The sequence below is a fragment of the Salvia splendens genome, chromosome 19 (genome assembly GCF_004379255.2).
Source record: "Salvia splendens isolate huo1 chromosome 19, SspV2, whole genome shotgun sequence".
Lineage (NCBI taxonomy): Eukaryota > Viridiplantae > Streptophyta > Magnoliopsida > Lamiales > Lamiaceae > Salvia > Salvia splendens.
In genome coordinates, this window is record NC_056050.1 from 24,728,343 (window position 1) to 24,754,791 (window position 26,449).

At 37.6% G+C, this 26,449-nt stretch overlaps 1 protein-coding gene, 1 long non-coding RNA gene and 1 pseudogene across 4 annotated transcripts; 2 read left to right on the forward strand and 1 right to left on the reverse strand.

Moving 5' to 3' along the window:
* Positions 1–1,424: 1,424 nt before the first annotated feature.
* LOC121780049 lies at positions 1,425–2,911 on the reverse strand. The gene is made up of 2 exons (XR_006045975.1): positions 1,759–2,911; positions 1,425–1,669 (listed from the first exon to the last, which is right to left on the reverse strand). It is a non-coding gene; the product is annotated as an uncharacterized LOC121780049 (long non-coding RNA).
* A 1,319-nt stretch (positions 2,912–4,230) lies between these two features.
* On the forward strand, positions 4,231–8,127 carry LOC121778563 (annotated as a pseudogene).
* Positions 8,128–19,691: 11,564 nt separating this feature from the next.
* Positions 19,692–24,435, forward strand: LOC121778562 (LEAF RUST 10 DISEASE-RESISTANCE LOCUS RECEPTOR-LIKE PROTEIN KINASE-like 2.5). 3 transcript variants are annotated; one of them, XM_042175937.1, is made up of 7 exons: positions 19,693–20,598; positions 20,683–20,727; positions 21,296–21,409; positions 21,567–21,611; positions 22,458–22,571; positions 22,706–22,753; positions 23,074–24,435. In XM_042175937.1, the coding sequence occupies exons 1-7, from the start codon at positions 19,902–19,904 to the stop codon at positions 24,216–24,218; spliced, it is 2,208 nt and encodes a 735-aa protein (XP_042031871.1). In that variant the 5' UTR covers positions 19,693–19,901; the 3' UTR covers positions 24,219–24,435. The 3 variants fall into 3 exon arrangements, with proteins under 3 accessions (XP_042031872.1, XP_042031871.1, XP_042031873.1); XM_042175938.1 differs by lacking the exon at positions 20,683–20,727 and having other exon boundaries at positions 19,692–20,598; XM_042175939.1 differs by lacking the exon at positions 21,296–21,409 and having other exon boundaries at positions 19,694–20,598.
* The last annotated feature ends 2,014 nt before the right edge of the window (positions 24,436–26,449 follow it).

Below are 26,449 nucleotides of genomic sequence, written 5' to 3' on the forward strand. Positions count from 1 at the left end.
TGTACGATTGAAAAACACACGAAATCAATATACAGAATTTTCCTACTTTCCGCACTTTATATTTTCGCAAGTTTTCTTTCGTCCAAACCCTAGTTGGACGGAACCCCTAGGCTGCTCGACGGGAGGCTCCCGCGAACGAACCTATCAGTTCTCCGGCATCTTCGTGCTACCGGACTCGATACGACTACCTTCGTATCAATATGAATATGACTCTTATTCTCGTAACTTTCACAATATAGAATTCCTCAATTATGCCGGATGGCTTGGAGATTTTGAATGCTGAATGGGATTTATATTTCATAGTGACAAAAGAAAATTGTTGCGACAAGAAATTTCTACGCGGAGTTAAAATTGTGATGGATGTGTTTGTAAACTTCACTTCAATCAACTATCGCCATTGACTCATTGACTTCAATATAAATACTTAAAAAATAATAATCGTGGACTTAGTTTTTTCAAGATGAATAATTCTTGCCAAATCAAATCTCTTTCACATATAGTTGAGCACAGCTGGCAGCTGCTGCAAAATTAGTTTTGTAGTAATTTCGCTCAAATGATAGATATTCATAAAATTCCATATTTAAATTAATTAACGATAAATTAAGTATTTAATGATATTTATATAGCAGTTTTAATTATCTTTCAATACTTTCATTTTTATTGTTGTAGCAGTATTTGCTAGTGATGCAAAATACTCCATCCGTCCTATAATAGATGATATAATTGGAAAATGATACTGGATTTTAGGAGATGTTATTTTGTGTGTTAGGTGGAGAGAGGAAATAATATATTTATATTAAAGTGAGAGAGATTTTTTTTCAAAAAAAAGGAAATGTTACCTCTTTTGTAGGACAAACAAAAAAAAAGAAAGTTTGACATCTATTATTGGAGAGAGGGAGTATGAAACTAAGTGAAGCGGGCGAGAGCATAGCGTTAATATGTTCAAAAGCATAATACTCCATCTATCCACAAAATATATTCACTATACGAATTTTAATAAGAAACTCATAAAATAAGTGAGAGAAAGAGTTAAAGTGGGGAAATTAGAGAGAGAGAAAAAAAAGTGAGTAAAGTATGAAAAATGAGAAAATATGGATAGAGTATGAGAGAGAAAATTTTTATTTTAAAAAATTGAAGTATATTTTTGGGGATATCCCAAAATAATAAAATAAAAATATGTTTTATGGACGGAGAAAGTATTTTGTTTCATGGACTTTGAAATGCAATAACACAAAATGGACTCAAACTCATTCAAGTTACATAGAAAAGCATAGAAAGAAAGTGGTAAACTCAAACTCAGACCAATTTAGTGCAAGATATAACCGAGACAAAATTTCGGGACGAAATTTTTGTTAAGGGGGGTAGAATGTAATAGCCGAGACCTAGATTCTCGAGAATTCTTAAGAAATAAATACCAGCTTTTATTTAACGAATGAAAGAGTATTTTTATTTCTTGAGAAATGGTACAAATTACAGTTTTCAGAATCTCAAAACTAAAGTTACAATCTTTGACGACGAAAATTAAAAGTTGAGCTACTACACTATTACATTTAGAAATCCCTAAGGGCTACTTTGGCCTTCGTCACTGGGCCGTCTTGGCCCCAAATTGTAAACGAGCTAGGAGGGCGAGACCACGAGGGAAGACAGCCTCGTTGACCAGCCGCAGCTCCTGCCAAAGCGCACGAAAAAGAGAAATTAGTTGCATGAAATAGAGACAACTAAAAGAAGCGTAGTAGGAAAGGGAAGGGGAAACAATACCTTTCAGAGATGGGGGTGAGAGTTGGACCGAAAGAGGCAAACTCCAGCCAGCAGGCTCCCCTCCAGCTAAGACTCTGCAAAGCTGCAGATAACAGCCCTTACTTCCCCCAACCGGACCTGTTATAGTCCGGAAACCAGCCCCAAATGCCTGCTCTGGTGTGCACCTGCAAAAGAGACAAAATCCATAAATGAATCAGAGTACAAGGCAGCACAAAAACACCAAATCAGTTAAAGGATGCTGCAAGGTCAGCCAACACTCAGCCTTTTTCAGGCTTTCAGTTAGGCCACAAGCATAAATAAGGCCTTAGCCTCTGCCTTCCTCACCACAAACTCAATCACAAGATAGTGAAGTAAGGCAGAGAGGGACCGAGGCAGCAAGAGGAGTGAGGGAGACGAGGAACCGAGCTTGAGATAGTAGCCAAAATCAACACACAGCAGGTAATCTCCCAACAACTCAGTTGCATCATATAGCACACAATAGCTAAAGCATGAGAACTTAGGAGCACAGAAGCTCGAGAACATAGGAGCATGCTTTAGAATCCAACATCATATCAGACCAGTAAGCGAAACTGAGGATTTAGAGCTTTAGATGACAACACAGCTGTTCCGAAATCAAGTTTCGCAAAGAAAATCATGCAAATCTAGAAGCTCTAGACAAGCTACTGCAGTTACTGTGAAAAATGAACACAATCTGCCCAAATCTAAGAATAAGCAAAACAAGAACAGAACCAACTTAAAGAAACCACCTAAGTAGCTAAGATAGGAGGCTTAGCTTTGGGAGTTTCTGTCGGAGTTGGTGGCGGCCAGACGGTGAAGCCGGAAGTTGACCGCAAGGCAACCGTGATACGCGACGGCTCGCCGCTAAAGAAGATCGGCAGCGGCGGCGTGAATCTCAGGTCAGCAGCGAATCAGCGACGACGGCGAGCGCCGCTGACTCCAGCAGCTGCTGTGCGAGCGCCGAAGGGTGTCGAGGCTGCCTCGCGAAAGGGCAGTGACGAGAAGTGCCGGCGGAGGGAGTCCTGCGACGAGGTCACCGGTCGTCCTTCACGGAGGCGAGCAAACAGGGCGCCGTGAGCGACGATGAGCGATGATGGTGTCTCGGCTGCGCCGAGAAGAAGCGGCGTATGAGCTAGGGATTCGGTTTGATTTGGGAATTTTTGAGAAATGAGAGAGAGATAGTGACGATGGTTGGTGAAGGGAGTTTTTGGGCCTTTCCACTATTCATCACTTGGGCCTCCCCAAATTTTTTTAAAACACTTGGGCCTCAATTAGAAAAAAAAACGTAAATAAAATAGTCTGGGCCGAGTTTTGCCTATGAAATTAATTACCTTTTTTCAGTAAGACCATTAATTTGGTTGGAGCCTTTGCCTTAGATTAATTCCAAGAGTTAATGGAATTAATTCCCTAAACCACGGAAGGAACGAAAGGTTAAACCGTGTGAAATAGTTTTCGATAAAATAATTAAAGCGGACTTTAATAGTCACAGTTTTAATTAAAGAATTTAGATCTCTAAGATTTAGAAAGAAAGAGATAAAATGAAAGAGCACACGCTTAGGCATGCATTCATGCAAGATACACAATTATTTTTTTAAAGCCTAATTTAAGTATATTAAATTTTGTAAAGGAACGTCGTCGCTCGACGAGTAATCTCAGGACAAGGAAAACACCCGTTTTGCAAGAGTTTAAGCAATTGAGGTGGGGTTTCTCTTCCTTCTTTTAAAGCATGCTTTATGTGAAAATATGATTATTTGAATGAGTTGTCATGCCATGTTTTGTTTTATGATTGCCTATCTGTTGGCTATGCCAACCCAGTTAAATCGAATTCGGGTCCCAGTAGGTCAGTAAATCCTACTCGGACTAGTGTACACATAGGGACCGTGAGCTAGCGCTAGGTTGGCCGGTCCGTGGGTCGTGAGCTAGCGCCAGGTTGGCCGGCCCAGTGGTCGTGGAATGTGGCCACATTCCCGATTCACGCAGCTGATATGGCATATCATCAGAAGTTTAAATGACTGCAGTCTATTTTCAGAAAGAAATAACAGATTTTAGTGACCGGGATAGATTTTCAGTAAAACCCCGCGTTCACTCAGCTTGGCTGACAACTAAAAGAAAAACAGTTTTCGGCATGAGCCCACTGAGTGCATCAAGTACTCAGCCCTGCATTTTGTTTTCCTTAATGTGCAGGTTGATTGTTGTCGAAGCCGAGGAGGTGTTGGGACAGAAGACCAAATAAGTAGGAAGGTAGCGGGTGTAGTATGTCTTCATACATATTACATCTGTCTTGGTACTCTTCCGTTGCGCAAATTCAGAACATTCATTTAACAAAGACAATTTCCCATAACTACTCTGATTCAGCATGATTTGTACCCTCAACACACTTCAGACAATGTTTCTTTTGATTTAAGCATCTTATGACGAGTTAAGACAGTTTCAGTATGTTTTAGTCGCGGTAAAGCTACACTTTCTTTGACTAGGGAGATGTGGTCGTGACAATTATAGAGAAAAGAGTTTCCAAAGTTTGAAAATGCATATTTTTGTGGGAGGGACTAAAAAGGAAAGAGCGCGTGTTCTCGTGGAACGGAGGTACTACACTAGTTAACTAGTGTAATTTTAGAAAATGACCCTCATAAATAGTTATAAATAAATATTCCTCATATATGCAATTTATATTAATGTCACGGTAATATATAATTTTATATGTTCATCCTTCAAATATTTGAAATTTTCATTTTCTTCCTTTAAATTTATATTACTCCATAATTTTAAAAACTAAGATATTAAACAAACATGTAATGAACCGCAAAAAAGGGCAAAAAATCAACTCGCATAATGAGTGCAAGTGTATGCATATCCAACAATATCTTATTTTCCCATAAAGAATCCAACATTATCATGTCATTCACACACAAATAAAAACTATTTCCTCTGTCTCATTTAAAAAGCTTACCTTTCCTTTTAATTTATTTCATTTAAAATGTACACTTTCTATATTTGAAAATAAATCTCTCTCTCTTCTTTCCATATTAAAATATTCAACTACATTTTTCTCTCTACTTATTCCACCTAATAATTCCTACTAAATACAAAAATGTCTATGCGTCCTCCCTTTTTTCCATCTATAAAATCCTGAGAGCAAAATAAACAATAGATTCACCAGTTTCTCCTACACTAGAATACAACTTTAAAGAATTCTCACTGAAATATCATAAAAAATTATAAGGAACTATAATATGCATCGAAAGCAATTCAACAAGGGAATAAATATGCCTGTTGGTGAAAAAGATATGTTTATATACTCCCTCTGTCCTCAAAAAAATGAAACGTTTTTCATTTTGGATTGTCCTATTAAAAATGAAGCCTGCACCATGGAATGCTACCAAGATTGGAAGTGGATTGCAAAAGAGAAAACCAGGAAAGAGGGTAGGCATCTCAAATGAAGTGATGAGGTAGTGGGAGAGTGGTAAAGTGGGGTGATGTGGAAGTTGGCATGCATGTGTAGTGGGTGACATACATGATCTATCTATTTCAGCTTACAAATATTGGTTGGTGAATCACATTAATTATCCAGCAGCCATGATCACAACACACAAGCTCATCATCTTCCTCACCACTTTAATTCTCTCACTCCATTTCTTCCCTTCTGCTGAGGCAAAGGAATGCAGTCCTTCAGTCTGCGGTGCTATTCGCAATATCAGCTACCCTTTCCGCCTCAACAACGACCCCAAAAACTGCGGTGATCCCAAATTCGAACTCACCTGTGAAAACAACGTCACCTTCGTTCATCTAAACTCTGTCAAATACTATGTCAAAGCAATCGACTACCAAAATTCTACCATCAGGCTGGTTGATGCTTCCATAAACAACGACGGCATCTGCTCTTTCCCTATCCATTCCTCATATGGCTATAACTTCACCACTCATTCTTCTTACTCCATGTATCCATACTGCTATTTTGACCCTAGGGAAGAATTGCTAGTTAACTTGATCAGCTGCCCCAACCCGTTAAACAATTCTTCCCTCTTTACAGATATTAATCAAGATTCTGCCTCTAATGTATCACATCACAGATTTAGTTATGTCTATGTTGGGCGCATCTTGGCCTCAGAGCTACCACATATGTGTATGTTAGATCTAATAATCGCGACCACGTGGCCGGAATGGGAATTCATGGATCTGGAACTGGGTAATGTTTCACTCTCAAAAATCCATCGATTTCTCTTGTATGGGGCTGAACTCAACTTCTATTACGGTCAACAATCAATATGGGGTAAGAAAGCTGAAACCTTATATATATATCTTGTTTATAAAGTTAAGTAATAATTAAGATATATATGTAATTTAACGCTTTTGATTCTTGAAAATGCAGAGAAACTCTTCTTGGAACATACTCGTAAGGATTCACACTGAAAATTCTAACAGCATACTACCATAACCGTGTTCATGACAACCTAATTAATGATTATATATATATATATATATATCCTAATTCCTCTTGCCATTCTAGGTAACATTTTTTTTCTTTTTTCTTCATCAATTTGTATCACATATATCAATCAAGAAGAGATCTAATTTTGTCAAACAAACTTCAGTTTTCATAATTGCAGGGGTGAGCCTTCCTGTGACAATCATCACTGGAATTACTGGTCTATTACTATATTCATTCACTGACTTCATTACAGGAGAGATAAAATACTGTAAGAATCTTCAATTTCATTTCTCTTTTTAGTACTATCTCTTAATTTCTCAAATGTTCATTTTTAATTGTCAGACTACTACTATGGGAGTGTGGAATCAGCAACTAATTACTTTGTATTAGTTGGTATGCTCTCTGAATTCAAGTTGTACTAAATTCTAAATTTGCATATAAGTCCATCTGCCCAGCTCTTAAGTCAATATTGTTAATCATGTCTCCTTAATTATGTGTATATATATATGCAGTAATTTTTGTGGCGAGTTGTGTGGCAATTACAGGTGCGCTCTTCTTAATTGATTATGTATTATACCAACACAATGGATAAAGATAAGATTGCTAACTTTGTCTCCCAAACAAACTCTAGCTTGTTTAACCGCAGCACTAAACCCCCTTCTCATAATAATCATCGGAGCTGGAGTTGGATTGCCACTCTACTTTTACTCACCTACAACCGTAACAATCTATAAATTCATTTATCTTTTAATTACTAGGACAAAATCAAATCTATTATCGCTCTTAATTATACTCTTCTATTTTTTTTTATCATTTGTATGGTGTAATGAAGGTTACTACCTCGTGATACCTGGTATGTTGAATTAACATTTCAATATCAATTAGTGCAAGTTACTGTTTTAGCAAAATGTTCCTCATTTTATCACAGCCGTAAACACGGGACTCATCATATGGGCACCAAGGATAATCATTTGTCGTTTGGTATTCTGGTTTTTTATCTACAAATTCCGAAGAAGGCGTTTGTCCTTTTTTGAGGGAGTAGAGTCATTCCTACAAGGTGACAATAAACTCGTACCAATAAGGTATTCCTACTCGGACATAAAGAAGATGACTAAGAATTTTGAAAATAAACTAGGCCAAGGAGGCTTCGGTTCTGTTTATAAAGGAAAGCTTCGAAGTGGCCATCTTGTAGCAGTCAAATTGCTCGGAAAATCTGCAGCAAATGGGCAGGACTTCATCAATGAAATAGCAACTATTGGAAGGATCCATCATGTAAACATTGTCCAGCTTGTTGGCTATTGTGCTGAAAGATCCAAACGTGCCCTCATTTTTGATTTTATGCCAAATGGTTCGCTTGACAAGTACGTCTTCAACCGAGAAAAGGCGTCTTCATTGGATTGGGATATGAAATTTAAGATTGTCGTTAAAGTGGCTCGAGGGATTGAGTATTTACATCATGGTTGTGACATGCAAATCTTACATTTTGACATCAAACCTCACAATATACTTCTTGATGATAAGTTCGTGCCAAAAATATCAGATTTTGGGTTGGCAAAATTATGCACCGCAAACAAGGAGGCAGTGACATTGACGGCTGCTAGAGGAACCATAGGATATGTTGCTCCTGAACTTATTAATAGAAGTATTGGCTTAGTATCTACAAGGCTGATGTGTATAGTTTTGGAATGTTGTTGATGGAAATGGTAAACTTAAACAAAGACTTGACCGGGAATGATGATGAATCTAGTAAGTATTTTCCAAACTGGATTTACGACCACTTGAACCAAGGAGTTAGTGACATTGACATTGGATATGTTCATAATCAGATTGGTTGTGTATTTGACATATATTCATAATCATATGTAACATGAAGTGAATTACCATATTATTAGCTAGTTATGTTTTTCCATGGTCTTGTGAATTATAATTGAAGAATTCTTTATTCATCCTATATATAGCTAATTGGCCCAGCCCCATTTCATTATTTTTAATTTAATGTTTGAGGCCCATATCATAAATCTTACTCCAGGAAAAGAAAATTTATGTTAGGCCCAATATATCTGCTAGTTTCAAACCCAAGCACACAACCCAAAAATAAGAAAGTTTAAAGTTCAATTAAAAATTTGAACTTTTTATTTATAAACCAATTAGAACTCGGGTCAAGTTTATTACACAACCACAGTTAGATTTAGATCTCATCGCGGAATGGGAAGATACGCTACACGTCTACACGGCCTGAAAGACCGCCTCTGTTTAATGTCCACATCGGTTGTGAGAGCAACTAATATGTGATTTATAGACTAAATGGACTATCTCTCCTAGCAAGCTAGTCATTTGGAATGAGTTCTCTTTTTTGATATGTAACATTAGTGCTTTTATTGATATCCCAAATGACTCGAAATGGTAGCGAACAATCAATTCGTCTTGACCAACAAGAATTCGGAGTGGTGGCTTAGCAAATAACTAGACGTGACCAACGAGAACATTGGTCTATTTAGTTTCTCTCTTCTAAAAGACTAGTCTTTTAGAATGAGGTACTCCTAGTTAAGTCTTAAGCTCTAAGGATCACCTATTACATCTCTTGCTACACACAAACATGATAAGTGATGGTGGGATCGGAACAACCTATTATTGCAAAGAGGGACCGGAACAGCCTATTATTGCAAAGAGGGAAACCATCACTTATGTTCAAAAGCAATAAGTATATTGTTGGTTCTACTGATTACAAGAGATAACAAAACCGGGCGTAATACAACCCAAAAGAAAGAAAAGGAGAAACTGAACTAAATGAAATTACAACGTAAGAATTCGAAACAAAGAACCGTGAACTAAGTTTAGCCGAGTCGAGGAGGCCTCTTCCCGCAAGACGAGATACGCCCCGGTAGTGCTCTTCAGTTTGGCGTGTCGTCCCCAAAGGTAAAACGGCTACGTCTCTATTGATGCAGCACCGCAATCACTAGAGCTCCGGCGAACTGGATGGAGGAGAGAGCAGAGCTTCGACAGAAAGACAATGCAGAGAGAGGGAGAGAGCTTATGCAGAGAATGCTTGTATGTGTTGTATCCTAATGCAGTGGTATGGCTAGCCTATTTATAGGCCAAGCCACCATGTAGGGTCAACCAGCCATTGAATGCTCATCATGGCCAATTCGTAACCGACGTCGGTTACAGGCGTGTGGCAGGAGTGTGCCATCCGTGTGTGGAGCGTGTGGATTTCTCACGTGGCAGCCGTGACTGTGCCTCGCTTGACGACGTGTCAAGCCACTTGGATTGCTGACTCGGCGGTGGTCCAAAAAGAATAGTTTCGGCCAAGCCCCAAGCCCAAAGACCACCCAAAGACCAATTGCCAAGATCCAAGTCCAAGCCCAAGCCCAAGATCAAGCCCAAGATCGGGATCGGGCTCGGGATCGGGATCGGGCCCGGGCCCGCGCCCACGCCCACGCCCACGGGCACGGGCTCGGGCGGGGCGGGCGGCGGCGGCGGCGCCCGCGTGTGCGCGCGTGTGGGCTTTTTCACCCATCTTGATCCACTATAATTATTAAGTAACATAAAGTCACTTAATTTAAACACATTAAAGATGTATTAATCTTCCAATGTGGGATAATTAACACTAGTTAATTATTCCCTAAACACATGCTCCAAGCTTTAATTAAAAGCTAATTATGCCCAACTTTAATCCACTATTTCTTACTCACCGGAAATCGGATTTGAGAAAGTGAATATACTACATTATCTACGTAAAATGTAGATCGACGCTATATCATTTAATTTCACAAAATTAAATGTCTCGTCACATTTATTCTTTGGTCAAAACCATTGACCGGGCATATTTAATCCATGATTTTTACAATCCCCCACATGAGTGGAAATAGCCAAATGCATATGCATGCAGACATAAGCTCAACCCTCGAGAGGTATATAAGCATAAGGATAGGTAGTTGTTGACTTTGAACCCTCCATAGTCGACACCATCGGATACACAGACGGCTTAGTAGCGCGATGCTTTGAACTAATCCCCCACGGCGTGCACCGAGACAATGGTGTTAACACTTAAACACCTCGACCTCATCCGTTCTCACGTTTTGTGTCCATTGCGGTCTTGGACACCACTTTGGATTCATAAGTATTTTTTATGAAGCGACCACACTTCGCACTTATATAGGTGATTCTTGGTCAAGTACCTTGCCATACTTGGTCTCTTTGAGAACTCCATCTCTTTGAGATCCTTAAGAATCATTAAAAGTCATAGACTTAGCCTTTACCACAAGGCAAGTTCTCCAACACTCTATTGCTCTTAGGGAATAGATATAGTTGAGTGTTTCTCTTGAACTCTCATAGCTTAGTTGTCCCTTTGAACCAAGTTCTTGGGATCTCCAGTCATCATGGTTGGGTTACCACTATGATAATTCTTTAGTTTGTGGATTTCAAACCCATTCCCTCTAGCAACTTATTCATTTGATCACGGTTTAACCCTTTGGTTAGCGGATCCGCTAGATTATCTATTGACTTCACATAGTCAATTGTAATCACGCCAGTTGTGATCAAATGTCTCACGGTGTTATGTCGTCGACGTATATGTCGAGACTTACCATTATAGAAACCATTGTTTGCCCTTCCAATAGCCGCTTGGCTATCGCAGTGGATTAGCACTGGTGGCACTGGTTTAGACAGAAATGGAATATCTTCAAGGAAGTTCTTAAGCCACTCGGCTTCCTCACCAGCCTTATCCAAGGCAATGAACTCCGATTCCATTGTTGATCGGGCTATACATGTCTGTTTTGTGGATTTCCACGATACAGCACCACCCCCAATAGTAAAGACGTATCCACTTATCGAAAGTGAGTCTCTATTATCAGATATCCAATTGGCATCACAGTACCCTTCAAGTATCGGGGGGTATCTCGAGAAGAGTAGCCCATGATTTTGAGTATGTTTTAGATATCTCAAAACCCTCACAAGATCTCTCCAATGCTCTTTGCTTGGATTGCTCGTGTAACGACTTAACTTGTTCACGGCACAAGCAATGTCAGGTCGAGTGCAATTAGTCAAGTACATAATGCACCCGATGACCCGTGCATACTCTTCTTGAGCAACGGGCTCGCCTTTGTTTTTGCTCAAGTGAACGTCGAGTTCAATTGGAGTTTTAACCGGCGCGCCATCATAGGCTTTGAATTTATTCAATATCTTCTCAACATAATGTGATTGTGTTAAGATGATTCCATCATTCGTTCTTAGAATCTTCATTCCAAGAATTACATCGGCTAGACCCATGTCTTTCATGTCAAAGTTTCTCTTTAACATGGCCTTTGTATCGTTAATTACTTGAGTGTTGCTACCCAAGATTAACATATCATCAACGTAGAGACACACTATAACATGACCGTTATTAGTGCTCTTGATGTAGACACATTTGTCGCACTCGTTAATTTTAAACCCATTTGATAACATCACATTATCAAACTTCAAGTGCCATTGCAATGGCGCTTGTTTCAATCCATATAGGGACTTTACGAGCTTGCATACCTTTTTCTCTTGTCCAGGTACTACAAACCCTTCGGGTTGTTCCATATAGATTTCGTCTTCTAATTCACCATTCAGAAATGCGGTCTTTACATCCATTTGATGAATCTCAAGATTGTGCAATGCAGCAATAGCGAGAAGCACCCGGATAGATGTAATCCTTGTTACAGGTGAATAGGTATCGAAGAAGTCATGTCCTTCCTTTTGTTTAAAACCCTTTACTACTAGTCGGGCTTTATACTTATCAACTGTTCCATCGGCCTTAAACTTTCTTTTAAGAACCCATTTGCATCCTAAAGGTTTAGCACCTTCGGGCAAATCAACCAACACCCATGTGTGGTTTAGCAAAATTGAATCAATTTCACTTTGAACAACTTCTCTCCAATGCAGCCCGTCTGGGCCAGCAAAGGCTACTTTTATCGATGTTGGTTCTTCATCCAACATGAAAGCAATGTAGTCAGGACCAAAAGTTTTTGGTGTTCTGACTCTATTACCACGTCTTAGTACTGTATCTTTTGGATCGGGCCTTGCACGCTTGCGCGATTCAGGTTCCGCATCTGCTGATTTAGAACTAGTGGCTTCTTCTTCCACTTGTTTAGAACTAGTGGCTTCTTCAATTCTTGTCTCAGAATTGGTTGAGACTTTTTCCTTGTCTTTGCAAGGAAATGTATTTTCGAGAAATACAGCATTCCTCGACTCAATTGTTGTTCCTACTGTGATAGTCGATATTTCAGACTTGTGAACAACAAATCGATATGCACTACTGTTAAGTGCATATCCAATGAAGATGCAATCAACCGTCTTAGGTCCGATTGTAACTTCTTTGGGCGGAGGAACCATCACCTTTGCCAAACACCCCCACACTTTGAGGTATTTGTAGGATGACTTCCTTCCCTTCCACAACTCATAAGGAGTGACATCTTTTCCTTTGAGAGAGATCTTATTCAAGATATAGTTGGCTGTCAAAACAGCTTCCCCCCACATGTTATGTGGTAATCCTGAAGTTAGAAGCAGTGCATTCATCATCTCTTTTAGAGTTCGATTTTTGCGTTCTGCAACACCATTAGATTGTGGTGAATATGGAGCAGTTGTTTGATGAATTATACCACTTGCGTTGCATAACTCCTCAAACGGGGCTACATATTCTCCTCCTCCATCGCTTCGAATCATTTTGATTTTACAACCAAGTTGATTCTCAACTTCGTTCTTATAATTTTTGAACGCCTCTATTGCTTCATCTTTACTTCTTAAAAGATAAATGTAGCAATATCTTGTGCAATCATCTATGAAAGTGATAAAGTACTTTTTACCACCTCTAGTTTGCACCATCTTTAAATCACATACATCCGTGTGAATTAATTCAAGGGGTTTTGTGCTTCGTTCAACCGAGTGAAACGGCAACTTAGTCATTTTTGCTTCAAGACAAATTTCACATTTATCTTGATTATCCACTTCATTAGCCTTTAGTAAATCTAAATTCACTAATCTTTTAATGGCTTTTGAATTTACATGTCCCAATCTACAATGCCACAAATTTGAAGACTCGGTCAAATAAGAGGAAGTAGATGCTTTATTATTATTGGCCAATGGCTTTGCAACACTGCGAGTTGCTACACTAAGCTTGAAAAGCCTGTCGGTTACATAACCTTTTCCGAGGGATTTTCCAAACTTATACAAGACAAACCTATCAGACTCAAATACAAGTTTAAACCCCTTATTAACTAGTATTGATCCTGACACTAGGTTCTTGCGGATGTTCGGGACATGCAGCACATCCTTCAACGTGATAGTTAGGCCAGACGTCATCATGAGAATCACGTTGCCAACGCCGAGGACTTCGGACGATGCTTGATTCCCCATGTTGATTTTCCTCCCTTCGACAGCAGTGTAGGAGGCAAACTTGCTCCTGTCGGAGCAAACATGTGCAGTAGCGCCGGTATCAATATACCAGCCACCATTGTTGTTGTTAACAAGGTTGACCTCTTCAGTGACCACAGCAATGAGGTCGTTTTCATCCCAGTCTTTGAACTCCTTCTCAACGACGTGGGCAGCCGGCTTCTTCTTCTTGCTGCGGCAGTCCTTTGCAAAGTGGCCTTGTTTGCCACACTTGTAGCAGTCGCCTTCAAACTTCTTTGAAGGCTGCTTTCCCTTCCCCTTGTCATTTGGACGGTTTGGGCGAGGGCGTTTGTTGGAGGGTCCGCCCCGCTCCAACAGATTGGCCTTGGCTTCATTTGGGGTGAATCCCTTAGCCTTTTGATCACTTTTGCGCACGTCGGCCTCGATGCGCAACTTCACGATCAAGTCTTCAAGGGTCATCTGCTTTCGCTTGTGCTTGAGATAACTCTTGAAGTCCTTCCAACTTGGAGGGAGCTTGTCAATGATCGTGCACCTTAGGAATTTGTCGGGCAAGGTCATCCCTTCAGCCACTAATGAGTGGATGATCATTTGGAGCTCTTGGACTTGCTCCATGACGGGTCGAGAGTCGACCATTTTGTAGTCCATAAATTTGGAAGCTACAACTTGCTCCGTCCCTGCAGCATTATCTATGCTATACTTCTTTTCTAGGTTTTCCCACATTTGTTTAGATGTGGTTACATTGGAGTATACATTGTACAAACTATCATCTAAAGCACTTAGAATGAAATTTTTACAAAGGTACTCTCCTTTCCTCCAAGCTTCATAATCTGCCATGACTTCGAGCCTAGTCTCTTGGTCGCTTGGTGCGGGCGGCTCGTTCTCCGTGAGGAAGTTGGCGACGCCCAATGTTGTCAAGTAGAACAACATCTTCTGGTACCACCGCTTGAAGTCAGATCCTCCAAACTTTGGTGGCTTCTCGGCAGGTGGCATCATTCTTGGTGCCAAAGGTGCCGCGCTTGGTCCTTGGAAGGAACCAATTCCGTTGCCCCCGAAGGAGCCAACAACATGGTTGGGCATAGAGCCCCCACCATTCATGTTGGGCATAGAGCCCGCCATGGTCGTACCAGCCCCGAAGGGACTAGCACCCGCATGAGACCCGAAGGCCCCAGCATTCGTGTGAGACCCGAAGGTCCCAACACTCGTGTGAGACCCGAAGGCCCCAGCACTCGATCCATTAAAGGACCCGAAGGAACCACTGAAAGTGGAACCAACCGAACCACCAAAGGTGGAACCAGTGGACGCCCCGTAAGGGTTGTCCCAAACCCAAGGGACAGTGGATGAAGCGGCTGGGAAGCCGGGAGTTGGCATCATCGAGGGAACCGATGAAGTGTTGATCGGTCCAGTGGTCGCCATGGTTGAGGGAATGGCGGCGGTGGCGTTGGCAGCAGCAGTGTTGGATTCCGTCGACATCTCCAGCAAAAGGTGTTAATGTTTCGAAAGTTCTTAGGTTCAGTTTAGAGTCCAAAATCCTTCAAAGGCAAGTTATCTCGTCTTGCGATTGTTGGTTCTACTGATTACAACAAAACCGGGCGTAATACAACCCAAAAGAAAGAAAAGGAGAAACTGAACTAAATGAAATTACAACGTAAGAATTCGAAATAAAGAACCGTGAACTAAGTTTAGCCGAGTCGAGGAGGCCTCTTCCCGCAAGACGAGATACGCCCCGGTAGTGCTCTTCGGTTTGGCGTGTCGTCCCCAAAGGTAAAACGGCTACGTCTCTATTGATGCAGCACCGCAATCACTAGAGCTCCGGCGAACTGGATGGAGGAGAGAGCAGAGCTTCGACAGAAAGACAATGCAGAGAGAGGGAGAGAGCTTATGCAGAGAATGCTTGTATGTGTTGTATCCTAATGCAGTGGTATGGCTAGCCTATTTATAGGCCAAGCCACCATGCAGGGTCAACCAGCCATTGAAGGCTCATCATGGCCAATTCGTAACCGACGTCGGTTACAGGCGTGTGGCAGGAGTGTGCCATCCGTGTGTGGAGCGTGTGGATTTCTCACGTGGCAGCCGTGACTGTGCCTCGCTTGACGACGTGTCAAGCCACTTGAATTGCTGACTCGGCGGTGGTCCCAAGATCAAGATCAAGATCAAGATCGGGATCGGGCTCGGGATCGGGCCCGGGCCCGGGCCCACGCCCACGCCCACGGGCACGGGCTCGGGCGGGGCGGGCGGCGCGCGCGCGCGTGTGCGCGCGTGTGGGCTTTTTAACCCGTCTTGATCCACTATAATTATTAAGTAACATAAAGTCACTTAATTTAAACACATTAAAGATGTATTAATCTTCCAATGTGGGATAATTAACACTAGTTAATTATTCCCTAAACACATGCTCCAAGCTTTAATTAAAAGCTAATTATGCCCAACTTTAATCCACTATTTCTCACTCACCGGAAATCGGATTTGAGAAAGTGAATATACTACATTTATCTACGTAAAATGTAGATCGACGCTATATCATTTAATTTCACAAAATTAAATGTCTCGTCACATTTATTCTTTGGTCAAAACCATTGACCGGGCATATTTAATCCATGATTTTTACATATATGAATATGACTCTTATTCTCCTAACTTTCACAAGATAGAATTCCTCAATTATGCCGGATGGATTGGAGATTTTGAATGCTGAATGGGATTTATATTTCATAGTGACAAAAGAAAATTGTTGCGACAAGAAATTTCTGCGTGGAGTTAAAATTGTGATGGATGTGTTTGTAAACTTCACTTCAATCAACTATCTCCATTGACTCATTGACTTCAATATAAATACTTAAAAAATAATAATCGTGGACTTAGTTTTTTCAAGATGAATAATTCTTGCCAGATCAAATCTCCTTCACATATAGTTGAGCACAGCTGGCAGCTGCTGCAAAATTAGTTTTGTAGTAATTTCGCTCAAATGATAAATATTCATAAAATTCCATATTTAAATTAATTAACGATAAATTAAGTATTTAATGATATTTATATAGCAGTTTTAATTATCTTTCAATACTTACATTTTTATTGTTATAGTAGTATTTGCTAGTGATGAAAAATACTCCCTCCGTCCTATAATAGATGGTATAATTGGAAAATGACACTGAATTTAGGAGATGTTATTTTGTGTGTTAGGTGGAGAGAGAAAATAGTATATTTATATTAAAGTGAGAGAGAATTTTTTTCAAAAAAAAGGAAATGTTACCTCTTTTGTAGGACAAACTAAAAAAGAAAGTATGACATCTATTATTGGAGAGAGAGAGTATGAAACTAAGTGAAGCGGGCGAGAGCATAGCGTTAATATGTTCAAAAGCTAATACTCCATCTATCCAAAAAATATATTCACTATACGAATTTTAATAAGAAACTGATAAAATAAGTGAGAGAAAGAGTTAAAGTGGGGAAATTAAAGACACAGATAGAGAGAGAAAAAAAAGTGAGTAAAGTATGAAAAATGAGAAAATATGGATAAAGTATGAGAGAGAAAATTTTTATTTTTAAAAATTAAAGTATTTTTTTGGGGATATCCCAAAATAATAAAATAAAAATATGTTTTATGGACGGAGAAAGTATTTTGTTTCATGGACTTCAAAAGCAATAACTCTCCTTCTTATTCATCCTTACAACATTAGCTCATTTCTCTCATGCTAAACCTCTCTGCACTCCTTCGTGTGGCGTTATTCATAACATCAGCTACCCTTTCTCACATATTTTCTTTTTAGTTATTTTTACTTATTTTTCTTTTAGTTTTTTTTTCTTTTGATAAGTTTAGAATTTCACTTTGCCTATATAAATGCCTCATTGTTGAATTAAAAAGACAGACTTTAATTATTAACATTTACTTTGAGTTTTATACTATAGAGTTCTCAATTAATTGAGTTCTTTATTTAACAATTTAGTCATTTTCTATACGTTTCTGCATCATTTGGTATAAAATTTTCGTATATGCTGATTGTTTTAGTACTCCATTTATTTCCATGTTGTGATGCAAAATGCACCCCTTCTGCCTGTGGCGTCCTTTCCAACATCAGCTACCCTTTCCGCCTCAACGACGACCCCAAAAACTGCGGTGACAGCAGATTTGAGCTACACTGCGAAAACAAAGTCACCTCCATCTCTCTCAACTCTCAAAACTACTAGGAGGTCACGTTTTTACATTATATTAATTAATATCCACAAATTAAAACCAAAGCCAATGTAAGAGAGGTTAAGATAATCAAGAGTGGATGAACCTTCCCTAGTACTCGTATAATATCTTAATCAAGAGAGGTTAATCTAATTTTTAAAACTATTTTTGTTAATTTAAAAAAAATTATATACACAAATATTTTTTAAAAAATGTAAGATGTAATAAATAATGTTCTATTTAATTCCTCTACTAATCACCTCCTTATCAACATGTAAAAGAAAATTCTCTAAAAGTATAAACTTTGCCATAATATCAATAGGTTGTTTCGAAACAAAAAACAAAAGACGAAAATACCTTTTAGGAGCTCGAGAGTATTTTGGACAAAAAAATAGTCTAAAAAGTAGAAAAATCTTTCTAGCAATATTACTATCAAAGTTGAAAGATGTGTGTGAATATTTTTAACGAATGGGTTTGCATACTTCTTTTATTATGTCATTATGTGTGTGGTGCGATGAAGTTTACTACTTCGTGTTACCTGGTACCTTGAATCACCATTTCAATACTATAATTTGCGCCACTTTTCCTTTCATTTTTTACTTCATGCAAGTTATTGTATAACTGTTTTACCACAAGTTTTTGATTTGGCCTTATTATCACTAAATGTATTTGTCTTGTTTTTCCATGTTAATCTCAGCCATCATCGTTTGGACACCAAGGATATATAGTCATTTGTCTTTTGTAGTGTGGTTTTTGATCTACAAATTCCAGGAGAAGGCGTTTGTCCTTATTTGAGGGAGTAGAGCCATTCCTACAAAGTGATAACAAGCTCATGCCAATAAGGTATTCTTACTAGGACATAAAGAAGATGACTAAGAATTTTCAAGATAATCTAGGCGAAGGGCACTTCGGTTCTGTTTACAAAGGAAAACTTCGAAGTGGTCATCTTGTAGCAGTCAAATTGCTTGGAAAATCCGGGGCTAATGGGCAAGACTTCATCAATGAAATAGCAACTATTGGGAGGATTCATCATGTAAATGTTGTTCTACTAGTTGGATATTGTGCCGAAAGATTCAAGCATGTCCTTGTTTTTTATTTCATGCCAAATGGTTCCCTTGACAAGTATATCTTCAACTGAGAAAAAGCCTTAATTGGATTGGGATATGAAATTTAAGATTGTAGTTGAACTGGCTCGATGGATTAAATATTTGCACCATGGTTGTGACATTCGGATCTTGTATTTTGACGTTAAACCTCACAACATACTTCTTGATGACAAGTTTATCCCAAAAATATCAGATTTTGGATTGGCGAAATTATGCTCCACAAATAAGGAGACAGTGACATTGACGGCAGCAAGAGGAACCATAGGGTATGTTTCTCGTGAACTTATCAATAGAAGTATTGGAGTAGTGTATTACAAGGCTGATGTGTATAGTTTCGGGATGTACGTTGTTGATAGAAATATTAAACTTGAACAAAGACTTGACTAGGAACAATGACGAATCTAGTAAGTATTTCCCTAATTGGATATACGACCACTTGAACCAAGTTATGAACATTGGCATTGGAAATGTAGATGAAAATTATGATAGAAACATTGGTCGAAGGAGGACAATTTTTGCGTTATGGTGCATACAAATGAGTCAAGACAATCATCCACCGATGAATATAGTGTTGGAGTTGTTAGAAGGCAATGTCGAACATATGCAAATTCCTAATATTCCAACATATATGGCAGGAAATGAATAACAAAGTTGGGCTACGGATTCAAAGAGAATGCTTCCATATTATTATTGCATGATAACAATGGTAGTAGCATTATTGAGATTATTAGTAATGCTTGAATTTTTGTTGTCATCTACTTTTCCTAGAAATAACTTCCACTAGTTGTGTATTTGTGACTAAAGAAATTTGTTACGACAAGAAATTTCTGCGCGGAGTTAAAATTGTGATGGATGTGTTTGTGGACATAGACTTTTCAAGATGAATAATTCTTGCCAAATCAAATCTCCTTCGCTGGCTGCTGCTGCTGCAAAATCAGTTTCGTCTGCCCGCCCAACCCCATTATATCAATTCAGCTATTTCTAAATTAACAGTCTCCGAAACAGAGGATCGATCTATTTTGTGCATGCTTCTATTTAGAAATATTTGGCAATCTCAACTCTCCAAGCTGCAATGTCCACAACTCTCCTCCTCTTGTTCATCCTTACAACATTAGCTCATTTCTCCCATGCTAATCCTCCCTGCCCTCCTTCTTCGTGTGGCGTTATTCGTAACATCAGCTACCCTTTCCTCCTCAAGGGCGACCCCAGCAACTGCGGCCATCACATATTAACATGTCACCACAATCTCACCTCCATCTCTCTCAACTCTCGAAACTTCTATGTCAAAGCCATCGACTACCAAAACTCCACCATCAGAGTGGCTGATGCTTCCCTCAACTATGACAACATATGCTCTTTCCCCATCTCTTCTACTTATTATAATTATCGATTTTCCGATGATTCTGATTACAGTTACTATATCCCAATAAATTATAATTCTACCTATCCATATGATTATAAAGCCACCCCTATCAATTTGATGAGCTGCCCTAATCCCATGAAGAATTCATCCCTCTACACCAACATTTCTACTAAATGTTCTCGAATGAATGATAGATCATATTCATATATAAAGGTCGGACGCATGAGTGCCTCAGAGGTACCGCATCTGTGCGGACTAGATCTCATAGCGATGACGTCGTGGGAGTTTCATGATCATAAAAATGTATCTCTTTCAGAAATCCACCACTCTCTCTTGTATGGATTTGAACTCACCTTCTGCAAAGACTGCAGAGCTGATTTGCTGTCTGGTCTCTCATTCTGGTGGGGTAAGAACGATTTATAAAATATCATTGATATTAATATATAATGATTTGTGTTTATGAAGATTATCTCACTTGCTTCTCCTCTAGTTGTATATGAAGTGCTGCTTCTCCCAGCTTCTCTACTCATTTTAGGTGAGATCTTCCATTATCTATGCTTAATTATTAGGACAATTCATAGCTAATATCACAAGATTTGACCAAATTTTAGATTTCTCTTCCTACTTAAAACTTGATCGTGAAATTATTAAGTTTTGATGATGTTGTCGATTTCCCAAGCTTGATGATTTCGGCTATATCAATTTTCTTACTGGACTTGTCACACAATTTACAAATAATAGCCATTTAAATCACAAAATTTCATTTATTTTTCACAATTGTCATCCATGCACAAATTGTCGTCTTTTAATGTTGTTTAAAACGACATGTTTAATTAAAATAAGTATTTTCTTTTATATTCCTTTATATTTTATTATTTATATTGAAATAATGCCGTTTTTAACATCACCAAAGACGTCAATTTGTGCATGGACGTGACACTTGATAAAAATTATAAGTTTATGATTTAATATTCAAATTTCAAAGTAATATCAAAATCTAACTAAACTTCCTAATTTAAATAACTAATACTCCCCCGTATTAGCAATCAGTTGTCATAAATTTTGATCATCGGCTTTGAACATAAAACTGAAAAATATTTCAGGGATGCTATGTGCAGTAATAGGCCCTCCTATATTCACTCTCTTTGGAATCGCAGCTCTATCAACGGGCTTATTTCTAACTTGGTATCTATACAACCACATATCCATACAATACGGTTAAGTATCCTTAACTTTTAATGCTTGCATAAAAACATAAATTCGATGAATAAAAACAAGCATCTGAATTTAAATTCTCATGATCTAGGAATGAAAATGATTCCTGATGTTTATTTTAAATTAAATTCAGTTCTATATTTTATCGTCTGCGTGCAGGCTATGGTTTGTCACCCGCTCAAATAGGCATTGCATCAGTAATAGGTGGGCTCCTTGTTTATATACATGCACTACCTACTACTTCCTCCGTCTCAAGTTATTTGAGTCGTATTCCTTTTTTAGGTTGTCCCAAGGTACTTGAGTCATTTATCTTTTTAACTAAAAACAAAATAGCTAACTTCATATACTTTATTCCTTCTTTTACTTTATTCTCTCATCTATTTTATTTAACTCATTAAACACAACTTTCTTAAATCTAATGGCAGACGCAAGATTTTAACGTGGGGGTCCAATATATTGATAATCATTGTTGGTTTTTTTATATCAACGTAGCCGAAAGTTATGACAAAAATGCGCATGAGATATGTTACGAGATAGAAATAATTAAATGATACGAAAACTTGAGATATGTATATATTTAAATTTTTAAATTATGAGTAAATTTTGAAATAAGTTAAGTATTGAAGTATAAATATGAATTTTTGTGTATAATAGTTCTAGAAAAATAGAAAAAGCATGACAAAAATAACAAAAAACTGAAATTATCTTATAAATATATTTTAAAATAAGTTAATTAATGAATTACTATAAATCATAAAATGTTTTTATGAATAATAGCTGTGAGATAATTGTCATTTGTATTACTCTCTCCGTCCTATAGTAAGAGTTATGTTTTGCCATTTTGGTCCGTCCCACAATAAGAGTCACTTTTATCATAAATGGTAAGTAGGTCCCTGATACGTTCATTATTTCATATCTCTTTTGGGGAAGTGATCACAAGGTAAGTGAATAATTTCTTCGGCTAAAGATCGTTATATATGTGATCACTGATCAGAGTTGTCATAAATTCTCTGATCATCGGCTTTGAACTTAAATCGAAAAATATTTCAGGTTTGCTATGTGCAGTAATAAGCCCTCCTATATTCATCCTGTTTGGAATCGCAGCTTTGTCAACGGCTTTACTTCAACCTTTCCTTTTGGAATACGGCATAACCATACCACCACGTAAGTATCCCTACTTTTAATGCTTGCATAAACACATATAACTCCGATGGATAAAAACAAGCATTTGAATATATGCATCTATCTCAATGTTTATTTTAAAATTCAGTTCTAAATTTTATTTGGTGTGCGTGCAGGCTACAATATCCTAGCTGATTATGGACAAGGCTTGGAATTAGTAATCGGTGCGCTCCTTGTTTATATATGTGCACTACTTACTTACTACAATTTCAGGTTTTAATTTTAACCAGATTTTCGTGATTTTTTATTCAAATACTATGTAAAAGTATTATATTATGCTTGGTTTCATTACACATCATTCATTTATTTATTTATAATATTATAAAACAATTATGTGATTGCATCGATCGGAGTTCATAATTTATCGTGTTACTTGAACGTAATATTTTCTGTATTCGGTATAAATGTAGACATAAACTTGTACAAGCAGTAATATTCAACATTGATGAATTTATTTATTTTATGTTTTTCACTTGTCATGCAGAATTGATCATCTTGCTACCAAGGTTTATCCTTTTTCCTGTTGCTATGTGGCTTTTGATCAAGAAATTTCGGAGAAGGCATAGGTCCATGTATACAAGAATCGAAAGTTTCTTACGAAGTGACAACCAACTCACACCAATTAGATATTCATATTCAGACATTAAGAAGATGACAGGAGGCTTTCAAGACAAACTAGGTGAAGGTGGCTACGGTTCTGTCTATAAAGGGAAGCTCCGAAGTGGCTTTCATGTGGCAGTCAAATTACTCGGGAAATCTAGAGGAAGTGGACAAGACTTCATGAATGAAATTGCAACTATTGGAAGGATCCATCATGTCAATGTGGTGAAACTTGTTGGATATTGTGCACACGGCTCCAAACGTGCACTTATCTATGATTTTATGCCCAACGGTTCCCTTGAAAAATATCTTTTCAATAGAGACAAAACAATCTCATTGAGTTGGGATACGAAGTTTGAGATTGCAGTTGGTGTTGCTCGTGGGATTGAGTATCTACACCGAGGGTGTGATGTTCAGATCTTGCATTTTGACATTAAGCCTCATAACATACTTCTTGATGATGACTTCATCCCAAAAATATCAGATTTTGGGCTAGCAAAGTTTTTCTCAACGGATAAAACCACGGTGACTATGACTGCTGCTAGAGGAACCATAGGATACGTTGCCCCTGAACTGATTAGCAGAAGTATTGGAGCAGTCTCTTACAAGGCTGATGTTTATAGTTTCGGGATGTTGTTAATGGAAATGGTGAGTTTGAAGAAAGACTTGATAGGGAACAATGACAATTCGAGTCAATATTTTCCGAATTGGATATATGACTACTTTAACCAAGGGAAGGACATTGAAGTTGTGAATAGTGGTGATGATGAAAACTATGATGATAGTTGGAGGAAATATGGTCGGAAGATGACAATAGTTGCATTATGGTGCATACAAATGTGTCCTGACCATCGTCCCTCAATGAACAAAGTGTTGGAAATGTTGGAAGGTGATGTTGAACGTCTAAAAGTTCCTAATTATCCTTCTCAATCTACTCAGATCGTCGTTGATCAAACATGTTCGACAGATTCAGTATCATTGCTGGAACATGAAGATGCTTCAACCAGTGTTGAGATTATAGTTGAATAATTGCATGTCATGCCATATAGTTCTAGTTCGCCTAAATATTGTAAAATGTCCTAGTATTTAGGTTTATGTGTGTGTGTCCCATGCTCTAATAAATCGAGTTTACTAAAATGTGCTTGATATCTTAGATTTATAACTTTGGGTTGTGATGTTAGCATATGGGCCTCGGACCAAAAAAATATTTTGTGTTAATGGATTGTCATTGAGCCACAACTTAAAATTATAAGGACCAAATTATATTTGTAAATGGATTAAAGTTCATTATCCTATGGTATAAAATTCCTCGACTATTTATTATGACCATCTGAATTTATGTCAACTTTTTGACATGGTAGGGAAGTACTTATCGTTTACATAATATAAACTTCATGTATCTTAATTTATCAGATACTTAGTTTTTTTATATGTATATACGTATGGTAAAAAATGGGATTAATGAAGACCTGCCAATATTTTCTTATGCACCCAACCGTGATCATAAACTAGTGAACTCGTCTCATCTCATGCCATAATTTTATTTATTTTAGAAAACATGAATTACAATCTATGAATCAACAATGATGAAGTATTCATCTGTCTTAATTGTTTTGTGTATTTCCTTCCATCTTGCTATGCAAAGTGCACTCCTTCTACCTGTGGCATCTTTGCCAATATATTGAATAATTCTCATTCTTTTCAATACATACACATTATATTGAATACTCTCATTGTTATATCCCTATTCTTCTGGTCATTACATTACATGTGCGCTATGCTTCACTACCTATTTCAAAATTATTACTCAATATGTTATTCCATTTAATCATATGATGTACGTTGCAGGTCTTTTATGTGCACCTCCTATAACTTCAATTATCGCTATTTTAGGACTATTAGCTTGATGGTTTATTCCAGTAAGATATCGATCTTACATTTCCTCTATTTATTACTCCATCCGTCCTTTGAAAATAGAAACTAATTCCATTTTGATTTGTCCCTTAAAAATAAAGTGATATTCATTCTTCACAAATAATACTTTAATCACATTTTTTTTCTCTTTGGCTTACTTTATTAATTGTGCATTAAAATTCGCCCGTTTTATAAAATTTCTATTTTTATAAAATAGAGAAAGTAATATTTTTCACATTAATCCTTTATTGCTAATCATGTTTATGCTTGCAGAGATTGGAGAGACTATTCAACTAACAACCGGTGCGCTCTAATTTTTCCTTTACTTACTATTTTTAAGCGACAAAGAAATTAGAAATTTAATGCTACAGAAATTTCAACGCGGAATTATAAATTGTGATGGATTAGTTTGTAGATTTCTCTCCAATCAACTATCGTCATTGACTCATTGACTTCATTAAAATTGAAAAAGACCATTATCTCTTATGTTCACTTTCCATTTCCGTATGTCACAAAAAATGGACATATTCATTTAGGAAAAATTGTCTCCAGCTCATTAGCCATATATATTAATTTATTTACAATTTATACCACTATTACCCACTATTATAGCTCATTAAACACTAATAATAGTATAGGTCTCACTATCCGCCAATCCTAAGTAACTATCCTTCTATTAATCTATTTTACTTTACCAATTGTATATTAATTCTCGTGTCATTTCAAATGTTTATATTTTTATGAGACGAATAGAGTATGGAGTAGTAAACTAAGTCAGTCCAAAATGAATAATTCCTGCTAAATCAAATCTCCTTCAGTTTCCGTATAGTTCAGTATATCTACTACTGCAAAATCAGTTGTTGTCACTACTCACTTCCTCCATCCCATAATAAAAATTACATTTGTCATTTCAGTGTTTCTCATAATAAGAGTCATATTCCATCAACTTATTCTGCTCATATTTTATTATAAAATTAATAATATAAATGGGACCCTCACAATTCACTAACTTTTCTTTACATTTTTTAAAATATGTGCTTAGAGCAAATATGACTCCTATTGTGGGACGGAGGTAGTAGTTATTTTGCCAGATAGATATTCATAGGATTTCATTAATTTTAATTAACTTTTGGTTTTTCTAAAATAGCAAGCATTATATTATACTTCATCCGCCCAAAAAATCGACAAAGTTGTATATGCCACGAGTTTTAATGTGCAATTGATAAAGTAAGAGAGAGATAGGAAAAAATAAAAGTGAGATGGAAAAAAAATAATGGAAGTAGCGTCAGTAGATTGTAGGGTCCATGTTATTAGTAGTTCAAAACTTTCTTTATTCAGATTTTGTC

Bases quoted from the DNA above. Each gene is read 5' to 3' on its own strand.
- LOC121778562 (XM_042175937.1), top strand. From the start codon at position 19,902: ATGTCCACAACTCTCCTCCTCTTGTTCATCCTTACAACATTAGCTCAT. The intron at 20,599-20,682 runs GTAAGAACGATT...CTTCTCCTCTAG, and splicing joins TGGTCTCTCATTCTGGTGGG to TTGTATATGAAGTGCTGCTT. The intron at 21,612-22,457 runs GTGGGCTCCTTG...AAAATATTTCAG, and splicing joins AGGCATTGCATCAGTAATAG to GTTTGCTATGTGCAGTAATA.